The sequence below is a fragment of the Mustela lutreola genome, chromosome 4, assembly GCF_030435805.1.
Source record: "Mustela lutreola isolate mMusLut2 chromosome 4, mMusLut2.pri, whole genome shotgun sequence".
Classification (NCBI taxonomy): domain Eukaryota; kingdom Metazoa; phylum Chordata; class Mammalia; order Carnivora; family Mustelidae; genus Mustela; species Mustela lutreola.
In genome coordinates, this window is record NC_081293.1 from 152,924,237 (window position 1) to 152,945,324 (window position 21,088).

General features: G+C 40.2%; 1 protein-coding gene across 4 annotated transcripts in view; it reads left to right on the forward strand.

Annotated features, from left to right (window-relative positions):
- Positions 1-20,442, forward strand: part of SNX10 (sorting nexin 10) — a 71,862-nt gene extending 51,420 nt beyond the window's left edge. For all 4 annotated transcript variants that reach the window (XM_059171404.1, XM_059171405.1, XM_059171406.1 and 1 more), the window contains 5 exons: positions 6,457-6,543; positions 10,376-10,476; positions 10,879-10,977; positions 17,987-18,199; positions 18,655-20,442. In XM_059171404.1, the coding sequence (XP_059027387.1) occupies positions 6,457-6,543; positions 10,376-10,476; positions 10,879-10,977; positions 17,987-18,199; positions 18,655-18,736 (582 nt within the window). In that variant the 3' untranslated portion in view covers positions 18,737-20,442. The remainder of the gene's footprint in view (positions 1-6,456; positions 6,544-10,375; positions 10,477-10,878; positions 10,978-17,986; positions 18,200-18,654) is intronic.
- Positions 20,443-21,088: the final 646 nt, after the last annotated feature.

Genomic DNA, 21,088 nt, shown 5'->3' on the forward strand with positions numbered 1-21,088 from the left:
TGGTCTTGATTACTGTAGCTATCTAGTGAGCCTTGACATCAGGGAGAGGGATTCTTCTCACTTAGTTCTTTTCAAAGTTGTTTTGGCTATTCTAGGGTCCCTTTCCATGTAAATTTTAGAATAAGCTCATCTGTGTCTTCAGAACTCTAACTGGGATTTATACAGGAATTGCACTAACCCTATTGATCAAACTGGGGAGAATTGATCTCTTTATTGTGTTGAGTCTTTCAATTCATGAACACGGTATAGACATATACTCACATAGATATAGACCAAGGGAGTATATGCTTTTTTTATTTCTTTCAGCTGCATCTTGTAATTTTCAGCATACAATATCTGCACATCCTTTGTTTTTGAAACATCCTTGTCGTCAATTGGTTGGTTAATTCTTAAACATTTCATGAGGCCTTACTATGTGCTAACACTGTGCTTGAGGCTAGAGCGGTAAGGATGGGATAGAAAGCCTTCGAGAAGTCCATGTTTTTTGAACTGGTATTTTAGCTAATAGCGAAGATGGTAATTTTTCCCCTCCAAAATAATAAAATTGCAATGAAAATGGAAATTACTTAGGATTTGTCATTGCTAAAAGAATTACTAGATAGATATGCTAGAACACAGGTTTGGAGCAAGGTGGGAGTTTGAAACCTAGCTCAGCCTATTGGCCATTTGGCTTTGGGCCAGTTGCTTCAGCTTTAGAAGCCTTACTTTCCTTATCTGTATAATGGGATGATAATGTTATTGACCCTTTAGGATTGTTGTAAAGATTAAAGAGAAACATGTGTAAAACAACACAATACAGCTATGTTTATGGCTAATTTCATCTCATATCCAAGCTAAGGAAAAGAAAGAAGCCAAGGTCGAGGGATAAATGGACAAAGGTTGAACCTGGGGTGGTGGTGTGTGTCAGGCAGGGGGTGGGGAACAGGGTGCACCGAAATCAAAGAGCGATGATTATAAGAGAACACAGGAATTAGATTTTTCAAAGAGTCTAGCAGTCTCTTTCTTCAGAAGCCTTTTCCCACATGGAGAACAGTAGGGATCTGTTAGTTTAAATTTTTAATTCTACTCTGCCTGGCTTCTTCCTTCATACTAGATATAGTCATTAGGCCCAAGAAGTCATTAAAGTGTTTAATAAGGTTATTAAATTGACTAACTGCTGCTGCTGAAGCAATTTTCATAGGAAATCCATATGATTCTAGGTGTGGATCTCGGAGCTGTCCTCTGTGGCTGACAGGCTGTCAACATTCCTTTGAAGGATGGTGGGCAGCTTCGTGAGGGATGCGTCTAATTAAGAGATTATAGGTGAACCTTGGCTTCCTGGGTGTGCTATTCATAGCTGGAAGCGCCAAGAAACTTCACTAATTCCTACTAATTGCGGGGTGGGGGAGGGGAGGCCCATCTGAATTATAGAATATTTTAAAATAAATGTACTTTTATTACTTTCAAGTACATATTTTAACTCCAACTAGGCAAACAAATTGTTGTCTGGTACAGGTCTTAGGGGACCCAAGTTATTGAAGCTATCAGAATGATTTTCAATTATTTCTATGTAAATAGGTGCTTCTGGAGTTCTTCAGGGTGCTCAAAAACAGTGTGTTCTCATAGATCTTAAACATTGCTCATGGAGCCATATGCTGTTAATTGGCACACCCTTAGAGGAAGGGGTTTGTTAAATTAAGATAAACTTTAGACCAGCTGCTAAATAACTTATCGTTAATTCACGGAGTCCAAGAACCCAAGTGGATGAGGATTTTATTTCAACTGAAGTTTGATCTCATTTTTTTTTTCCTGAATCATTCATTCCTGCAGGCTTTCATTTCTTCATTAAATGATACTAACGGAATGCACTGGCCGTGCCAGGCCGCTCCCATCCTGTGCTCCCCTGAAGGAGCTCAGCATCTGGTAGAGGAGGCCTGCAGGCCTCAGGCAGCCCAGCGAGCTGTGCTGAGTAGGGACAGTGCCGATGGTGGGCCCAGAGGCATTAGGGGTCTGGAGGAGGATCAGGTTAATCAGAATGGGTGAATGAGAGGATTGCCAGAGACTGAGTTGCATTTTGAAAAAGAAATTGGAGTTAGCAGAAAATGAAGGCAAGAGGAAGGCGACAAGAAAGCACGAAGGGGATTGGGGACAGCAGTCCAGGCGGAGGAAACAGTATGTTCAAAGGCACGGAGGCAGGAACTGGCATGTCATGGAGGGGGACCTCTGGAGATGAGTAGAGTGAAAAACGTGAAAGACTGTTGTGCTCGCTGAGGAGTCTGAGCTTGATCTTGAAGATTATGGGACAGGCTTTGAAGGACTTTGAGCAGGAAAATGACATCACCAGATGTGTGCCTAGGGGCCATTCTTGTCTTAGTGTGGAGGATGAACTGGGGACAGGCCCAGAGATCCATCAGCAGCCCATGCATTAGTGTTGGATGAGTGGTCCTTGAACCAAAGCAGTAGCAGCGGGGATAGAGTTGTGGGGGTTCAGGGAGGGTGAATCTTGAGAACTTGGTCAGTGTGGATTTGGGAGGTGAGTCAGAGAGAGAAGTCTGGGGTAACTGGGTTTCTGGCGGGTTTGCTGGAAGGGAGATGGTGAGCAAGATGGTGTGAACTCCATGCTCCTGGGACCTGGAGGCAAGAGGCTGGGTACGTACGTGTAGAGATGCCTGGACTGGGACCGGGAGGAGATCCTCAGCTCATGCTGGGTGCTTGAAGCCATATGCTTGGATGCCATCGTCCTGGAAGTGCAACAGGGTGTGAAGAACAGGAGCCGGGGGTGGCTGTCCGGGCAATGTTTGAGAGAATGAGAGAGGAAAAGCTCACCACCCACAAAAGAATAGTGACATTTAGCTCTCCTACCAGGTGAAACGTTTTCAAGATTGAAAAAAATATTTGCAGTCTTAGCACTGTAGTTAACTTGGAGTGTGCATTTGAAATTCATTGCTGTTCGTAGCAGAAAGTCTTCTTCCCCAGCGTGGTTTTAGAATATGTATTCCACAGACCCCTACCCTATGTAAAGATTAGACCTAATGAATAATAATAGTAGTAGAGTCTGAGAATTCCCACCCACTGAGATGAAGAAAAGACTTTTACTGTAATTTGCCATTATGCTGTCCATTCCTTCTACAAATATTAGGAGGGGCTTGCTCTGAGCAAGTGCTATGAAATTTTTAGGTCAGTCTATATTTCACTGAGAAATTAACAGAGTTAGAGTGTCTGCTGCTGGGTTCTTAATAGTTTGTACTTTAAAAAATACATACAGTTGGTTAGCTTAATTGCTTATTGCCAGTGTCTGTGGGAGGGTCTCAATGCTTTGGGTTTATAAGCATTTTCCTTTCTTTGTGATAATACTTTATGTTCATGTAACACTTAAACTTTTTTTTTTTTTTAGGAAGAGCATAAGCAAGGAGTGGGGGTGAAGGGTGTGGGTGGGGAGGAGAGGCAGAGGGAGAGAGAGAATCTTAAGCAGGTTAAGCAGGCTCCACACCCAGCAAGGAGGTTGACACGGGGCTCAGTCCCACAACCCTGAGATCGTGACCTGAGTGAAAATCGAGAGTCTGACGCTTAAACAACGAGCCACCCAGGCACCCCTCCATTCACATAGCACTAAATGAAAAACTTCCCAGCATTTTCAGCAGTGTTTTATGATTTGATACTCCTAACAAACAGCTGAGAGAGGTTGGAACAGGCATTATTCCCATTTTCCAGATGTGGAAACAGAGGTTCCATGAATTAGTTCGTAATTTAGAAAGTGGGTAAATGATCTCTAGTCTTGTGACCATAAGTCAGTGCTCTTTCCGTGAACAGGGACATGTTACTCAAAGCTTCCAAGTTCACAGTTGGTCGGTTGCAACGAAACGGGGAAAGAAGCCCTGATTTTTTTTCAGAACTATTTGTCATTGCCACCATCACCAATGAATAGTGTGTCAAGTGTTCAGGGGTTCTGTGATACTGTAGTAACTGTGGGTTTTATAGTTTTAGTTGAGAATCTTTCTTGTTTTGTTTTGTTTTGTTTTTTTTAAATCACAATTTTGTGGCATGTTGAGAAGTGGGTTTCCTTTTCTTTTCAGTTTTGTCTCATCTGTGTAAAGCCCCACTGTTTCGGTAATAGGTACATGTCTTCTGCTGTTCATGTAGAACATTCAGCCGTCGGAAATACTTAATTTCCCTTTTGGTCTATTCAAGCACTCCTGCCTTTCCAGTGGAAAAATGGAGCTGTCCGCACCCTGTGAGGGCACATGGTTCCCTGTGACCCGATGACTGGGTGCCTCCGGCTGGCGGGGCGGGAAGGGGTGGCACAGGATAACCTTGGCCACTCTTACCAGCCTTCTGCCTTAGTGTGGGCTCCACTGACTCTCCATAGGCACAGTGGTGACCAGGGCCTGCTCTTGCTTTTAGGGGCCCAGGAAAATGTTTTAATTTCCTTTAAAATCAGAAAAATAATATGCACTTTTAGATCAAACTTTTGAAGGCCAAAGTATCTAGGGCCCAGGAAGTCTGAAGGCAGCCCTGAGTGTATGCCTGGGGGGTAGATTTGGGAAGATAAGTGTGGTCTACTCTGGACTCTGGTCTTTTCTTCCTAACCTGTTTGACCTTCTGTTTATTGATTCGTTGATGACAGGTTCATTCCTTCTAAGAACTCTAGGTGTGTGCAGAGCACTCAGGGAAGTGAGTTAAACATGCACGCCGACTGGAGACAGAGATGAAACGTGCACAAAGGCATCGTGCCCGGATTTTGTTCCAGTTTCTCTAGGCGGCTTCTCTTAGACTTTCTTGGGCTTTTGAGAAATAATGGCCAAAAATGTTTAGAGCATCATTATATTATTATCTCATTTTTATTATCTGTCTTCTAAATGACTTTAAAAATACAGAATGAAAAGATTTTAAAGTAAGACTTTGGGGAAGATTAATTTATAATCCCTGTAGACTGAGGGCGGGCATGAGGCAGAAGTCTCAAATTCAAGACCGAAGTGTATGTTTTCTTAGAAGGTGACACTTGATAGGTGGCAAAAGGGAATGTGAACTATTTTTTTGCCTTTAAAAAAAGCCCCTCTGTTCTGGAAAATTCCCGTTTTATGATCTGTGTGACAGAATGGAGGTGCTCTGCCTAGAAAACACCATCATCTCCCTTCTGCTTCTGCTCTGGAGTTCATAGCCTGCCTCTCAGATGTGCTAAAACAGGGCAGTAACAAATGTCTAGAATTTCATCTTCGATGCCCCGTTTTTAGATGAAAAGTTAAAATGGTTAAAATTAAATTCAGTTAGGGGCTCCTGGCCAGCTCAGTCGGTACAGCACACAATTCTCAATCTTGGGGTATTGGGTTTGAGCCTCATGCTGGGTGTAAAGGTTACTTAAAAATAAAATCTTCAGGGGTGCCTGGGTGGCTCAGTTGATTGCCTGACTCTTGATTTTGGCTCAGGTCATGATCTCAGGGCTGAGCGGGGGAGGATTGAGCCCCATGGGGTTGGGGGGTGGTGTTGGGAGGGTTGAGAGACTCTGAGCTCAGCAGGGAGTCTGCTTCTCCCTCTCTCTCTGTTCCTCCCCCCCCCCCGCACCCCCCCCCCCGCTCATGCTCACTTTCTCTCGTACGGTCTTTCTCTGAAATAAATAAAATCTTTAAATAAAATAAAATAATTCATTCATTTAGCAAATTTATGATCACCCAGTGAATAAATTATACTTTAAAATTTATTATGCCATACGTGATCATTTGTTGTACATGCTTTCCTATTTTTAAACTAAGCTTATTTAGTAGAGAGCGCTTTTTGGAAAGTATTGTGTTTTAAACTTTATCCTGTATTTCCAAATCTTAATTTCTTTAAAAAGGAATGAATTCTGCCATGAATTTTTTTTTTTAATATCGCTAACTTTTACCTATAACAGGAAGTTATTATGAAGATGAAATGATTTACTATGGGGAAAAATATATTTTTTAAAATAGAAAAGCATGGGGTAAAACGTGTTCATCCTTCTCTTAATAAGTTCTCGCTGCTTATTCTCATGAAGCTTGGCTGCCTACACAAAATCATTTTCATCTCCCATTGCTTGCTTCTCATATGAACTTTGCTAGTCTTTTATATTTTGTTCGAGGGAGTGATTTCATTTTCATGTAGAGAGATGAAGAAAGTAAGAAGTGGCTGCTTTTGAGATTTGAGAAAAATCTGAACGTATTTTTCATGATTAAAAATGACAGCCTAATTTTTGAGTACACTTTCTTACCATCCCATAACCTGTAAGACTACCAAGCAGGGCACCTGGCTTGGTTTTGCATTATTTAAAAAATTCCATTTGTGGCAAAAGTGCCTTTGGACTTCCTGCGGTGCCTGATTCATTAGCTCTACTTCTCGTTTTTTTTAAAGAATTCATGACCACAGCTCATTTCAGTTTTGTTTTTGTGCCATCACTTCCCTCTGCTCTTTCCAGCCTTGCTCACGATTCTGAAAGACATCTCTTTGTTGATGATGCCCTTACAGGAGTTTGTAAGCGTGTGGGTTCGAGACCCTCGGATCCAGAAGGAGGACTTTTGGCATTCCTATATTGACTATGAGATCTGTATCCATGTAAGTATGCAGTCAATGTTGACAGAGATCATAGCAATTTTTAGGTGGCACGCATCTGATGGGACACTCTCTTATACTTGAAATTTGTACCGATTGTTCCTAACTCAACTGGATTTGAATGATTACAAGTAATGCCTGTATCTCAAACATAGTAGTCAGAAGGCTCCTAAAGCTGGAAAATTACTCATTTGAGTTCCTTCTTGTACCTTCGCTAATATTAATATTTTAATGTTTATTGCCCTCATGTATGAATATGTGAATACATCTAAAATTCACAGTTAAAGAGTATTTATAGCTCATTAATGGTATTTCTTTATGATCTGTTATAGCATATTTCTGGGTAATATATTGCCTGATAAATCTTAGGTTTTGAAAGGATGTAGAGCTCTCTGGAAAACTGATGTGTGGTGGTTTTATATGGAGAATAGGAAAGGAGGAAATGAACATGTGCAATTATTTTGCCTTAGTCTAGATTCTGAGTAATTAATGTCAGTAAATAACTAGAAATGATGTACTTTGTTTGGAAGTAATACTTCATTATAATCTTTCAAGTAACGTTGTGTGATGTGTGGCTTTCTGTGATCATCTTGAAAAAGGGTCAGCAGACTGTTTCTATAAAGATCCAGGTAGTAAATGTCTTCTGCTCTGTGGGCCATGTATTTGCTCTTGAAATGTTTCAGTTCCTCTGCTACAGGGTGACAGCAACTATACACGATACATAAATGAATAATTGTGTTCCAGTAAAACTTTATTTGCAAAGACCAGTGGCAGGCTAGTTATAGTTTATTGGCTGCTGATCATGAAGATAGTCACTTTTCCCATCTGATTTAGTGCAGAATTCTCTTGGGAGCATAGAAATAGACTCCGATTTTTAGCTGTGACTATATAGTTCAAGTGAAGTAAAATTTAACCACCTTTAATTTCCCATTGTGAATAGTTAAATTGGTCTGTTGGAACCCAAGCACCAGCCATAAAATCACCCCCCCCGCCTTTTTTTTTTTTAAGAACTGCTTTTTTGTTGATTGCATGGAAGGCTGCTGCCAGGGTATATCTTGTATTTTGATTTTGCTTTGGTTTTTTACTCATAAAGTCATACCAAATATGCATTCTGTGTAGAAAATTGTAACATGAGTATGTAAGACTAAGCATTCGAAAATGAAATGAAATTCTTTAGTACCTTTTTAACTTCCTCTAAAAAATATGTCGGTCCTTATCACACTTTATGGTAGATGTGAAATTTAATTATCCTCAGGGATTAATGAAAACATAGATTTTTCTCTGCTACGTAAATAGCGTAAGGTAATTCCAGAAATGTCTGTCTTGTGCCAGAAATGATAGGCTCCTCCAATATTATTTGATGGTGTTGCGGCATTTTTCTGAAATGTTAATAAATTAACAATGTATAGATCTTCTGGGCTTGGTAGATAGCAGAAATAAGCAAATACATTTAAAGGAGCTTAATAAATGAGTGATCTCAGCATAGTCTGGTCCTAAACTGTCCATACCTGTTTCTGATTAGGAGTGGGTGGTGGAGGGGCCTGGAGAGCTCTCGTGAGCCTCACTCAGATGCCAGACCCATAAAGCTTTGCATGTAGAGAAGCTGGGGGTTAACCCATTTCAACTAACCTTAAGGGGAAATGATACCAGGTGACTCTGAAATCTTAGCGTTATTGGGAATTTTAAACTAGTGGACAGTATATTCTCTCCTGACCTTCTCCTGCTGTTGAAGGACTTACAGATGGACCTTTGTCTGGTGGAGGTACCAGATGGCTCTCCAGTTGGCTTCCATGTTATTGACATGAAATGAAAGGGAGTTGAAATGGACCGAGTCCCTACCCGAGGTGTCAGGATTCCCTGCAGTGGCCTGGTCCTCTCTGGGGCAGGAGCACTGAGAAGATGTCTGCCCAGGCCTTGTTAGGGCACCATTCTGGTGTCAATGGCCTGCAGTCTTAGTCCCCGAGGGTCTCGTTAGAGTGAGGCCCTGGTGTGCTTTGAAATCCACACATACAACATTACTGCGCCGCAAACTCCATCTGGTGCATTTGCTGCCATATTGTCAAAGGTGCTGGGGTTCAGACCAGTAGCTGCTTTGGAGGCAAATGTTTTTACCTCTCTGCCTTCTGAGGTTTTCTAACTTTATCAAGCTCAGGAGTAGCAGGAACTGTGCCATACGTTTCACGGGAACAGTTGAAGAACTCTGGCCCAAAGTCACTTACATTTGCCAATGAAAACAACTGCTGGGTGCTTATTAAGTGATAGAATAATAGCGATTTTGAAAGAATATAACTCTTGGGGGCAAGCAGTTTTCTCATTTGGCAATGTAAAGGTTATGAAATAGAATTTTGAATTAAATATAGAGAATAGGGATCTTGAAAAACCAGTAGACAGATTTTTGCCAGTCTCTTGTTTGCACAAAGGAGAAGGGAGAAACCTTAAATACTCAGTCTTGGGTTTACTGCTGTTTTGCTTAGGATGGGGACTCTGTCGTAGATGGCTTTTCCGAAGTCTGCCGTAAGGTAGTTGGAAGGAAACCAACATCTCCTATCTAATAATAATATTAATAGATAATATTTGCCAGGTGCTTATGAAATAGGTATGTCCTCCTCCATCCCCATTTTACCGTTCAGCAAACTGGAGTTTGAGTGTCCTGCTCCGTATCAGAGCCGGGCCTGGCATGTGGGTTCCCCACACAGATGCTTGTCCCTCTGTACCACGCCTCACTCTGCCTTGCACATCCCATAGGAAAGGAGGACGCATTCTCTTGTTTAAAAGTGATTTCAGGACACCCTGGTGACCCTCTGCACCTGGAGGTCACCGGACGAAGAGCTCCCCAGCATACAGATAGGCAGCCCAGCCCCCACTTACTCCTAGGCTGTGTGGGGCCCCCTGTGGGGGCCAGAGCAGCTGCTGTGGTAGACACAGCCTCTCCTCCCCGTGGTCAGCCCCCAGCACCCACTCCCCCCAGACATCCTGATCACAGCAGCAGACAACCATGATTACACAGAGAGAATCCCATCGGGATGGGCGTGTCTGCCTTGATCCTGGTGGTTCTCGGGGGGCTGCTGCTTCTAGCTCGGCAGAGTCAGAGGAGACCCTCCCAAGATGCAGACAAAAGATAAACATAGGAGAGAGAAGACCCACCATTCAACAAGTTAGAACATTGGAAGTAAGATCAATGACACTGATAGGTTCTAGAAGAAAATCTGGGCATAAGTTAGGGAAGCAGTCTGCTGAGAATGTTCAGGGTATAAACATGGTTTGGGTGCAGGAAAATGTCTGGGTTGGTGCTATAGCAGCTCTTGCGGTAATTTCACTCCTCCCTACCACCCGCCCCCCCAAAAGTGATTTCAGGATGCCTGATGATTTGTGTGATCTGTACTGGTGGCCATATCAAGGATATGATGACTTTTTGTGGTATCATGTCAAGGGCTCTAAGAAGGGCTCTCTAATTCCCGAAGGCTTCTGCAGTGCCACGGACGGAATGATGGTGTTAAAATGGAAGGGATGACCCTGAGTTTTTATTGGTCATTTAAACTTCAGGATTTGTTTAATTTTTATGATTCATCTTTGAAAGCACTAATAGGTGAGCAGGAGGCTACCTCGGGACTCAGGACACTGCTCATTGATGTCACCCCACTGGTCTTCAGAGGTGGGTTTTGTACAAGATGGGATGTACCAAAAAAAAAGTACAAAAATACATACAGATTTACTTTTGGTTTTTAAAAATCCTATTAAAAAGGCATATGGGTGTATATATAGTGAGTTAGAAATGTAAGAAAAAACTCTTTTTTCTCCTTAAGTGAGGCTTAAATGTTTCTTTTTCTTTAAACAGACCAATAGCATGTGTTTTACCATGAAAACATCCTGTGTGCGAAGAAGATACCGAGAATTTGTGTGGCTGAGGCAGAGACTCCAAAGTAATGCATTGCTGGTGTAAGTGATTTAAATAAGAGATACTGAGGAGACTTTATTATTACAGCCAACATTTAAAAATTTGTCGGGCATTAAGATACATCATATATGAAGGATTTTGTAGGCTTTCTTCTTGATTGCAATATATAACTTGAGTTAGTTTTGTAGCTACTACATCTGAATTCAAAATTTACCACTTGAATTTCCCCAGCTGGATATTGACCGTGAAAGGTCTAAAAAATGTTTAAAAATGGGTTTTTCTTTAAGTTAATTGATTTTCTTATATCCTTATTATGTAACTATATGTGCCATATTGTACATACACAACTATCTGATAGTTACATGACAATTCTCACACGTAATTTGCTTTCACTAAACCACCTTGATTTGATGATTTAAAATTTTTTTTTTCTTTCTCATAAGACAACTACCAGAACTTCCATCTAAAAACCTGTTTTTCAACATGAATAATCGCCAGCATGTAGATCAGCGTCGTCAGGGTTTGGAAGATTTCCTCAGAAAGTAAGTGCACAGAAGCTCTTGTGGCCAGACAGCAGTTGTGAGCAAAGTGCTTTGCATGAGTGAAGTGTCCTTTAATTATGTGGGGGAGAAGATCCAGGTTGGAAATGCTAATGATGATCTTCTAGAGCCCGGCTCCGTAGTTCATTTCCTATATTAGAGTGCCATCTTGTGGCTTATCTCATACGGTGCACATCCGGGACTGCATCTTCTAGAAGGAAAACAATGAGCTAATTGAGTTTGGTAATAAGTGTGCGTACAGTCCCTGAAGCTGCAAATAAGAGCCAAATTACTTGGGAGTTTAGCTGACAAAAGTAAAATTTGCCAGGAGGCAAACGAGCCTTATTAAGAAGGTACTTCTTAAAAACTGTCTGTATTTACCACACTTGGGACTGATGGACCAAAATCAGCTCCATGATGGGCTGCTAGTGAATACTTTCCTGGGCTCTTCTAAGGAAAAAGTTTAACTGTGCTCTTTGGAGAGAGTGTTTTATAAGGGAGTAGTTACTGGTGTTTGAATAGTCTGGGTTATTAACTCTGGATTGCTTGCTGATGCTAGGTACTGTGGTTAATTTAACTCGAATTTGCACTACTGTAATTTCTCTTTTTTTCCACTCTGGAATGCTAGAATACCCATGCCATGAAACAGCACATTGTTTGCACTCAGACGCTCGGGCCGAACTTCCTGGGTTCAAATCTTGGCTCTGCTATTTACTGGCTGGGCTTGGGCAAGTCTTTCACCTGCTCTGTGCTTGCATTTTGCCATCCATAAAATGGGGTTAATAATAGTATGTGCTTCGTAAGTTGTTGAGAGGAGTAAGTGAGTTGATGACAGTAAAGCACACACATCGCTTTGGCATGTAATGTGTGGTTTTGACCATTATTATTTTAATTCACTTAGACATGAAATAGCTTTGAGCTAATTTTTTGAACTTCTTATTTTATAGATTAGGAAATGGGCTGAGTCATATGACTACTGGTTAGAGGCAGGGCCCAGTTTCCTAAGCTCCCTTTCTTTTTCTACTGACTTTAGGATCTTAAGTAATGTCCTTTGGTGTTCACTGCATGGTCCCTTAGAGCTAACCTGAAATAATATAATGCCTTCTCCCCATATGGCTCACTCATAAAGGATTTGGATATTAAGTATGCACATGAATATTAATATTTATTTCCATTAGGTTGATATAGTGTCTTTCTTTGGAAGGGGTTGTGGAGACATACAGAAACATCCAAGATTATAAATTGAGGAAGGGCCAGAAAAGAAGAAGCTAGAGGAATAAAAATGACAAGAGACCAGAAGAACCCATTAAGTGAGCCAAGTCCTCAGGATCCGTTATAGTGGTATTCTCTTGGATATCACAGGCATGACAGAACAATGGCCTGGTCAAGTTTTTTCTGCCCATTCCCTTCGGAGACAGCTCTGATTTTAATTGTTGTCTCTCTGAGACCCAGGTGGCTGATGGCGTCTCCCTTAAGATGTGGCCCACGAGTCCAAGTTTGCCAAGCGGCCTGTCAGTGCAGATGCTGCTCGGGGGAGCCACAGACTGGCCATTGGCAACGAGGCCTGGAGTGGGACAGCCCTATCCTGCAGTCGCTGTTGGCCCTGGGAAGCTGCTTGTCTTCTGTAGAGAAGTCTCCTTATTGGAGGTCAAAGGATAGCATGTGTCTCTGTGTCTCTGTATTTATACTGTGAGTTAAGCACAGGGCATGTGTTTTTGACCAGGAATCACTTCACTTTTTTTTTTTTTTAAAAAAAAGATTGTATTTATTTATCAGACAGAGATCACAGGTAGGCAGAGAGGCAGGTAGAGAGAGAGAGAGGGGAGGAAGCAGGCTCCCTGCAGAGGGGAGAGCCTGATGTAGGGCTCGATTCCAGGACGCTGGGATCATGACCTGAGCTGAAGGCAGAGGCTTTAACCCACTGAGCCACCCAGGCGCTCCTACTTCACTGTTTTGAAAACGACCTTCCCTTCCACAGCTGATCTACCAAATTAACGGCTGAGTGAGGCCACTTGGCTGCAGAGCGGGCAGGCGTGGGCTTGGTTATTTTTGCAAACTGTGCCACTTGGCTACTTGTGGACAGCATTCGTTCGATGTGGACATCCTAGCAGAAGGGATCCTGGATCAGGAGCTTGAAGGGCTGGATTCCCAGGCTCCCATGAATCACAGCTCCTAAGTTTGTTCTGGCTATCTGACCTCAGAAAAGCCCCTTGATTCTTGTGTCCTGCCTCAGGTTGCTGTAAAGAGTGCGATCATGAAACGCAGGTGCTGCTTGAGATCATTAAGATGACACTTGGAAAGGATGCTGGAAACCTATTTATTGTCTACTCGGGGCCAAGCTGGGTCCTGGGGAAATAGGATCCCACATGGTGGACCCAGATCCTTACTCTCTTGAAGCTTCCATTCTGGTGGGAAAGTACTGTATCCATGTCAGGGAAAAATTAGGTCTGGATGGTCACCCAGAAATGCAGTCGTGGAGCAGACACCGAGTTCCCTAGTGTCATTATTTGTTCCACTACAGTGTGTGAACGCTAGTCTCCAAGCTGATGGGGTTCACGTTGAAGATAAAAGCTGGTCCTTCTACATGGTTGGAGCTTGAAGGAAGCAAGAAGTCTATACTACCACCGTTTGGATTGAAGCCTGACCTAAATGGCGTAGACACTGTGGCTGCTCCGGGTCCTCCTGACCCTCCATTCTATGCCCCCCGCATTCTGACACCTGGCGGTCCTGTTCTCTGTCCAGTTTGTGTAGAAGTAGCAACCTTGCAGGTCTTCGCCCCCCCCCCCCCCCCCCGGGACCTCCTCAGCCCCAGCCCACTTGGGGAAATTGGATATGGCATGCAGCTCTGCCTTCTCGGCGCTGGGTCCTGGCCCCAGTGTGACATACCCCCAAGGCCCCATTTGCTGCCCGTTAAGGAAGGTCACTATCAATAGCCCACACTGCAATTTTTTTGTAACTTTAGGAACTTGAGAGGGAAGACACCCTAACATTAAAATGGGAAATATGCTTGTGTTGTAGATTTTTAACATGTATTTTTCATATCTGGTTTTTATGGAGGTTTTGAAGTTATGAACCAAGAACAGTATGTATGTTCAAACCCTTTGAAACAAAATACTGCTGTCTCTGCCCATATGTGTGTTTATAAGTATATATTTGTTTTTTTACCTTAAGGTGAAATTATATATCTTTAATAACAAAGTACATATCCAGGCCAGTCTTTATAAAGGAGTTGGGAAGTTGTTTCTTTGACTAGGCACCAAATAATAAGTCATACCATTTATTGAACACTTGCTCTGTGTTTAGCTTTTTACATGTTTTATCTCCATTTCTACAATAATATTAGGAATTGGGTATCATCTTGATTTTATAGACAAGGAAATTATAGGAAAGGTGGAGGCATCTATTAATTCCAGGAACTGGCAAGTTTATAATTAGTGGATCTCTTAAATGCTAGCTAAATTTGGTCAGGATGATGGTGACATTTTTCAAATACAATCATTTTCTCTCAATCTTGGCTATAATTGCCCTTTTGGATTTTTACCCCCTGGCTAATTGTAAATTTTAAGTCTCTTCTATGAATAGTTATGGAAAAAGAAAGTTATAGACTAAAATTACAAAGTGTTGGTAAGTCACCAGCTATAAACATGGCAGTCCTACTAATTAATGTTTGATTCATATCGCGATGGGAGACAGCTTTCCTTCTTTACTGAATTCATCCTGTTAATATAACTATATATACCTCAGTGTAGACTTTTGTATTACAGTTTTCTATTTCTTAAAAATTTAAGGAATATTATAGTTTTTTTTTTTTAAAGCATGGAAACACTAGTTTCTTACACACACACACACACACACACACACACATCTTTATAAGTCTTTGTGTTCAATAGAGGGCACCATAGCACAGATCATGAATGTCTTCAGTGAAGATTTGTAGGTTTTATTTATTTTTTTTCTCGTGGTAAGAGGTAAACAGACTGAATTAATTTTTTTTCCCTACATCCCAGTGCTAACCTTCCACACTCTATACACATGTGTATATATCATTATATTGGGTTCAGTAGACAGGGCATCCTTAGTTAGGATTAAGTGGTTTTGCATAGCTATATATTGTTCCCAACTGAACTAGTATATAATACACCTAATAAAATCATGTTGAGGAAAACCAGATTTCAACTGTGTCCAGTTCAAGTGAAAAACAGGATTTGCTTTGTTTAGTTTAAAGTTGTTTGGGGGAAAAGGAATAACTTTTGACTCATGTTGTAAATATCTTTTCAGACATTTCTTTAAAATTCTAGAGGCTGTTTTGTGCTCTTTTTATAAAGCCTTGAAAATTATATACATTTACTTTTATGGAAGCTTATAAAGATGACATTTTATTGACCGTTTTACAAAGTACTCTTTATATTAAGCTTGAAGTTGATTTTCTGCTATTAGATTTATTGGTGGAAAATGTGGCACAAATATGACTAAGGTAAAAATAGAATTTAATATTATGACGCTGGCAGTCACAACATTCTGTGAAATACAGTAAACCAGATATTCCTTAAAAAAAAAAAAAAAGCTATGCTTACCAAACCAGATGGAAAAATACTTTCAAAATTTGGTATTTTTAACTGCGAGATAAAATACCTGAGAGTAAAAATTATGAATATGTTAAAAAATTTACTTTGCTCATTTAAAACCCATCCCCATGGAGCACAGTAGCATAAATTTAGCCAGCCAGTCAGAAAGCCTTCCAGTAACCAAAACCGTGCCTAGCGGGGGTCCTATTTTTGCACTCCAGGACCCTGTGGTTGTTCAGATCTGGTCTCCCTGGGCCACGGGCCACTGGGCCACCGGCATATCCTTCCCACGTCAGTATTGTGAGCTGGGTGTGTGCGGGCTGGGCTCCCTCTTGCTTTTCTCCGTCATGTCCTCCAGATGGCAGCAGTAAGCAGAAAAGAAAACACTGGGAAATAATGAGTCTAATGTACAGTAAAATTGGAAATTGAATTATAGCTCAAGAAAAAGGACAGTAGCCTTGAGGTCCCAATCAGCCTGGACTCTGATCACTTTTGTTTGCTGTACCCATGTGTTAGGTTACTAGCAAGTTAATAACCGCGCGTGAGCAGTTCAAGGCTCGGTAGAATTGCTTTAGACGTGAAATAAAGCTAAAATGAATTTGTGTCCAATATCATTGGCATTAGTGCTCATTACTTTTGTGGTGTAATGCCTCGAACCATCTAAAATCAATTTTAAAGATTACCTATTATTTTATAAAGAAAATAAAACACATTTCCAACAGAAATAAAGCAGTGAGCGTAATCCTATGAGCAGTTACTTGTGCGTGGCTGGCAGGAAAACCACTGACAGGACATGGGAAACTCCGTGCAAACTTCACAGCGAACGCAAGTTAATATTAATGGGTTGTTGCCTTATAAATCTTCTCTTGATTTGAAGTATTTAAAACAAGAGTGGTAAACATTTGTAAATGTAGAAAATAAATCTCAAAGAGCAGTAAAAGGGATTTACTACTTTACTACCTGTACTTGGTAAATTAATCTCTACCATGTGATTTGGTCATCTTCTGGGAGAAGCCAGGGCAGAGGACATGGAGGGGAGGGGGAAGTATTTAGCTGCTTTGCTGGAGATTTTGCCCTTTTAAAAGGCATAAAAGTTTAACTTTTCCTTTTAGTAGGCCAGTAAAAATATTTTCCCAAGCCACACTTGGGAAGCCTGTTGAGGCTAGATTTTTGGCTGTGATCCTATACACGTGTAGACTTTTGCCTTCTTGAGGAAACAACTCTGTTTTATTTTGGAGAAAAGGAAATCTTCTAGTGACCTTGGATTTTAAGTAAATTGACACGAATGGCCAAAAAAGATTTACTTTTCTAATTATTTGTGTAAAAATGCAGAATATAAGGGAAGGTTCGTTTGGTCTGAAATATATAATCTGTTTCATAGAGTTCTCTGTGCAAAATCCCACGTTGGACAAAATTATTCTCAGGTTTTCATGTTTTAGTTTTGTCCCCTCTGTCTGGTCTGAGTGCCTCATAATAGATCATTATTGAACTATTCATAGAGAAGAAATGATCATATGTCAAAATTTTTCCTAAAAAGGTAAAACCAGTTTTTATTTAAAAATAAGGGTGTACATTGACTTAATTTCCTGTTCTGAGACATGCACTTGTGGGGGGGGGAAGCCTACGTTTGGTGTTAATATAAATGTGAGCAGGTACAGATTTGCTGGAGTCATTTTTTAGTTTTCCATATAGTTCTGATGCACTGGTTGAAGTCTGTACTCACTTTGTAAACTTTGACCTTGAATGTGGGAAGGCTAGTATGTACTTAGCACAAAATTATCGTATTTTAAGTGGATATATGGTAAAATCTGTTGGAGCAATTTTATTTGGTGGCTTATTTTAACAACATAGAAACACAGTGCCACAGAAGATTATGGAGATTTCTAGTCCATCTTAGGTTTTCAAAAAAAGCCACTTCTCAGATCAGCCCTTGTAAACATGTATATAAGCACACTTGTAAAGTTTTAAAATGTAAAACGTGCTGAGAGACGTATTGGCTTTTTAATATAGTTTTTAATAGTCGTTGAAAGTTTTGATGTTTCATGACAGCGTCGCCAATAAAGATCACAGAGCAGACCTACTGGTTGGCAGTAAAAAAAAATTTTTTTAAGTAGCATACATTTCTATGACTACAAGCAAAATCTTTCCGTAATTAATCCACATGGTCATAGCAGATGTTTAAATTGAAGAAATGCCCTTGAAGTTATTCTTTTAACAGATGTTCTTAACTATTAGCTTTGTGTTTTTACTCACCTAAATTTCCAAATAATTGAATACAACTTAACATATGCTTTCATCCTTTTAATAAGCAGAGTCTGTAATTGACGCAAAGTTTGCCACAGTGGAGGGACGACTTCGGTGGCACCTTTCTAACGTTTTGTTCTCTCCCTACCCTCTAATTGTCCGTCCCCGACCACCTCTCATTGCTCCTCTCTGCTTTTGCCCAGGGTCCTGCAGAATGCACTCCTGCTCTCCGACAGCTGCCTCCACCTCTTCCTGCAGAGCCATCTGAGTTCGGAAGACATCGAGGCTTGCGTTTCCGGGCAGACTAAGTACTCCGTAGAAGACGCCATTCACAAGTTTGCCTTGATGAACAGACGTTTCCCCGAAGAAGATGAAGAAGGAAAAAAAGAGAACGATATAGATTACGATTCGGAAAGGTATTTCCTTGCATTTCGACGGGATGCGTATGTGTTTGTGTAACACAGAGTGCACATACACGTGTGTCTAGAGATATACACACACTTTACTTTTTTGTTGATGTAATACTAAGATAATGAAAAAATTAATTGACTGAGATTTTATTGAGCTGTGACAGCTCATCATAGCAGTCTTCACACACACCTCCACACTGAATTAATGAATGCAGTGGAAATTCAATTATCTGCATTCTGATTATGTGACTTTCATTTAGTCAGACTTGAATTATTCGCGTTTAAATTATCTAGCTAAAAAAATATCCAACTGCACTCCAAATGGCTAATTAAAAGTCCAAATTTCCTGTCTCTCTTTGTGACTGGAGATAATTAAAGTTCTCCTCTGTTACTCAGGCTTTGAGTGTGTTGTGAAAACCAATTTCCTCTTTTTATTATTTCCCCCCTCTCTTCTTTTCCAGTTCATCCTCTGGGTTTGGACACAGTAGTGATGACAGCAGTTCACACGGATGTAAAATGAGCACCGCTCCGCAGGAATCCTGAAAAATAATTCCAATGTTACTATTGGAATGGGGTCCACTCATGGAGAAGAAAGCTTGCTAATAATATATCCTTACCTAAAGCTCACTGTCATGACATTAGGCATTTAAATTCTTGAAGACGTCAGGTTGTTTATTAGTGGCGTTGTTATGTTGTCTTATTTAGGCTAAGCTTTTGTAAAAAGCGAAAAGGCCTGTGAATGCAAGTCCCCCTGAGAGGCAAACATTGTGGGTTAAAAACAAGATCCTGCCCTGGAATGAAACGATAGCTACATTTAGAATAACCTACTTGGTTTTACTCAGTTTTAAAAGACAGCTATATAGATAGCCTGCATTTAAAAATTCAGAGAGTGCATTCCTTGTTGTATCAGTGGGACAGCGTTCGCAGAAACGCAGCCTCTATGATCTTAACTGCTGTGAAGCCTGACGGCATAGGCCAGGCCGCCTCTCTCAGACATGTGGCTGACGTCTTGTGGGCACCTCCCCTGCCCTGGGAGAGATACTTTGCTTTTGGTTGTTTGAGATATTCTGAGACGTCTCACCTTTCCAGCACTTTATGTCACACTTAGATGGAAAGTGCATCTTATGAATAGAGACATGTTAAAATAATGTTGATGTCTTATACAAAAACAGAAGTAGCGCTAGTCATGTTGCTTATATTTGCAATCTAGAGACGCAGAAATACATTTTCATGGTCCAGATTCACACATGGTTTCTGGAAACAAATAGTTTTCATTATCGTTGTGTGATTAGAATTTACGGGTTAACTATTTTCTGACTAAATGTGCAATTTCTTATCACTAGATAACTTCCAATGTCAATGATGGTCACTTGTCACTTATTTTTAAGTTATAAGTGGGATCTTCTAAAAATTAGTAAGTTTATCAATAAATAGTCCCATAATTTTGAAAAGAATGTCAGCTTGCTAATTTAAGAATTCTTCATTTTTAAAAAGCCCTTTCTTTTAAGGCGTCTGCCTGAGGACTGGTCATTTAATAAAATGTCTTCTTTTTTTAGTGGCCCAAAGATAGAAGGTCTTAGATAAACTACACTGAACTTCAAATTTCAGATGAGGCAGCATTTTCTTGAGATAATTATCCAAGTTTCTTCTTCGTTGAATGGTACGAAATATCTCTGAAACCACTGGGAAGATATTTTTACGTAACTGGAATAACTTGTTGCTTTAATTAAATGTTACCTCACCTCATTTTATTTTAACTGGGAGTTTAAAAGTTACCATATTATTAAAAAGTCTTTGAAACACTCATAACTAAGAACAGAAAAAAATTCAATTTAAAATAAGAATGATCTTACTTTTTCCTTCTTCTTTTTGTTTGGTCCAGAGTATTATTGAGCTTTTGTGAATATTTTGATTTAGTATATCCTGTATCTTGTTACTTTATCATCTAAGACTCATTGTTTTAGTACAGGAGGAAAAAAGAGTTAGCAATTTCTTTTTCTCTTGCTAACATGTAAAGTTTGCCATCCAGTCATTTAAGAGCAATCCCTAGCTTCCTGGGCAATATGTATTTGAATTCACATTATTTCTGTTTTACAGCAGTTTTTGAAAAGCATGTAGTGTGCCACCGATTGTCATATTATTTTTAGATGATGTAACATAGCCATCAAAATTGATATTAAGTATGCCTAATACTGTGGTATGTAAACTTCACAAGATCATCGTTTTCACATTAAACATGAAAAAAATAAGTTCAGTTTGTTGGATCACTTATTTTATACAAGAGGATATATTTCTTCTGACTTACGCCTAAATTCAGTGTGTTTTTGAACAAGCCGTAAATTTTAATGAGAAGCTTTGGTAGGATTTGGTTTAAGAGTCACTATAGTTGTGCACATTTGAGGCTTTTAGCCTTGGTTTGGTGGTTGTGATATCTAACCACTGGCTTCTTAAAACTGATTTTCTGGAGCTGAGATATTTAGGTGAACTTCAGCCCCCAGTGGCTTTTTGGCTTTTTTCTAGTCCCTTATATTTCTCTGGTGTATTTTTCTAAAGCTTTCTTTAGGAAAAGAACATAATTCCTAAGTAACTAAATTAAATAGATGTTTATTTAAAACTATCTTTAATGGAACTTAAATGTAAGGAATTCTAATCTTGGATGCTTTATGATTTCACATACAGCAAAACTGTATTTCCTCCGTGGCTAATTCTGAAAGGACAAATGATTCACCTGTAAAGCCATTTTATGTGTTTTGTTTGAGAACTGATCTTATACATAACCCAGAGGTGTCGACAATGAAAGTCAACAACCTGTTACTTAGGGCTTTTTTAAAATCTCACTTCGAAGAAAGTGATTTAGATGGCCAGTTAAAATTTCAAGTTTTAAAAATTACTGAG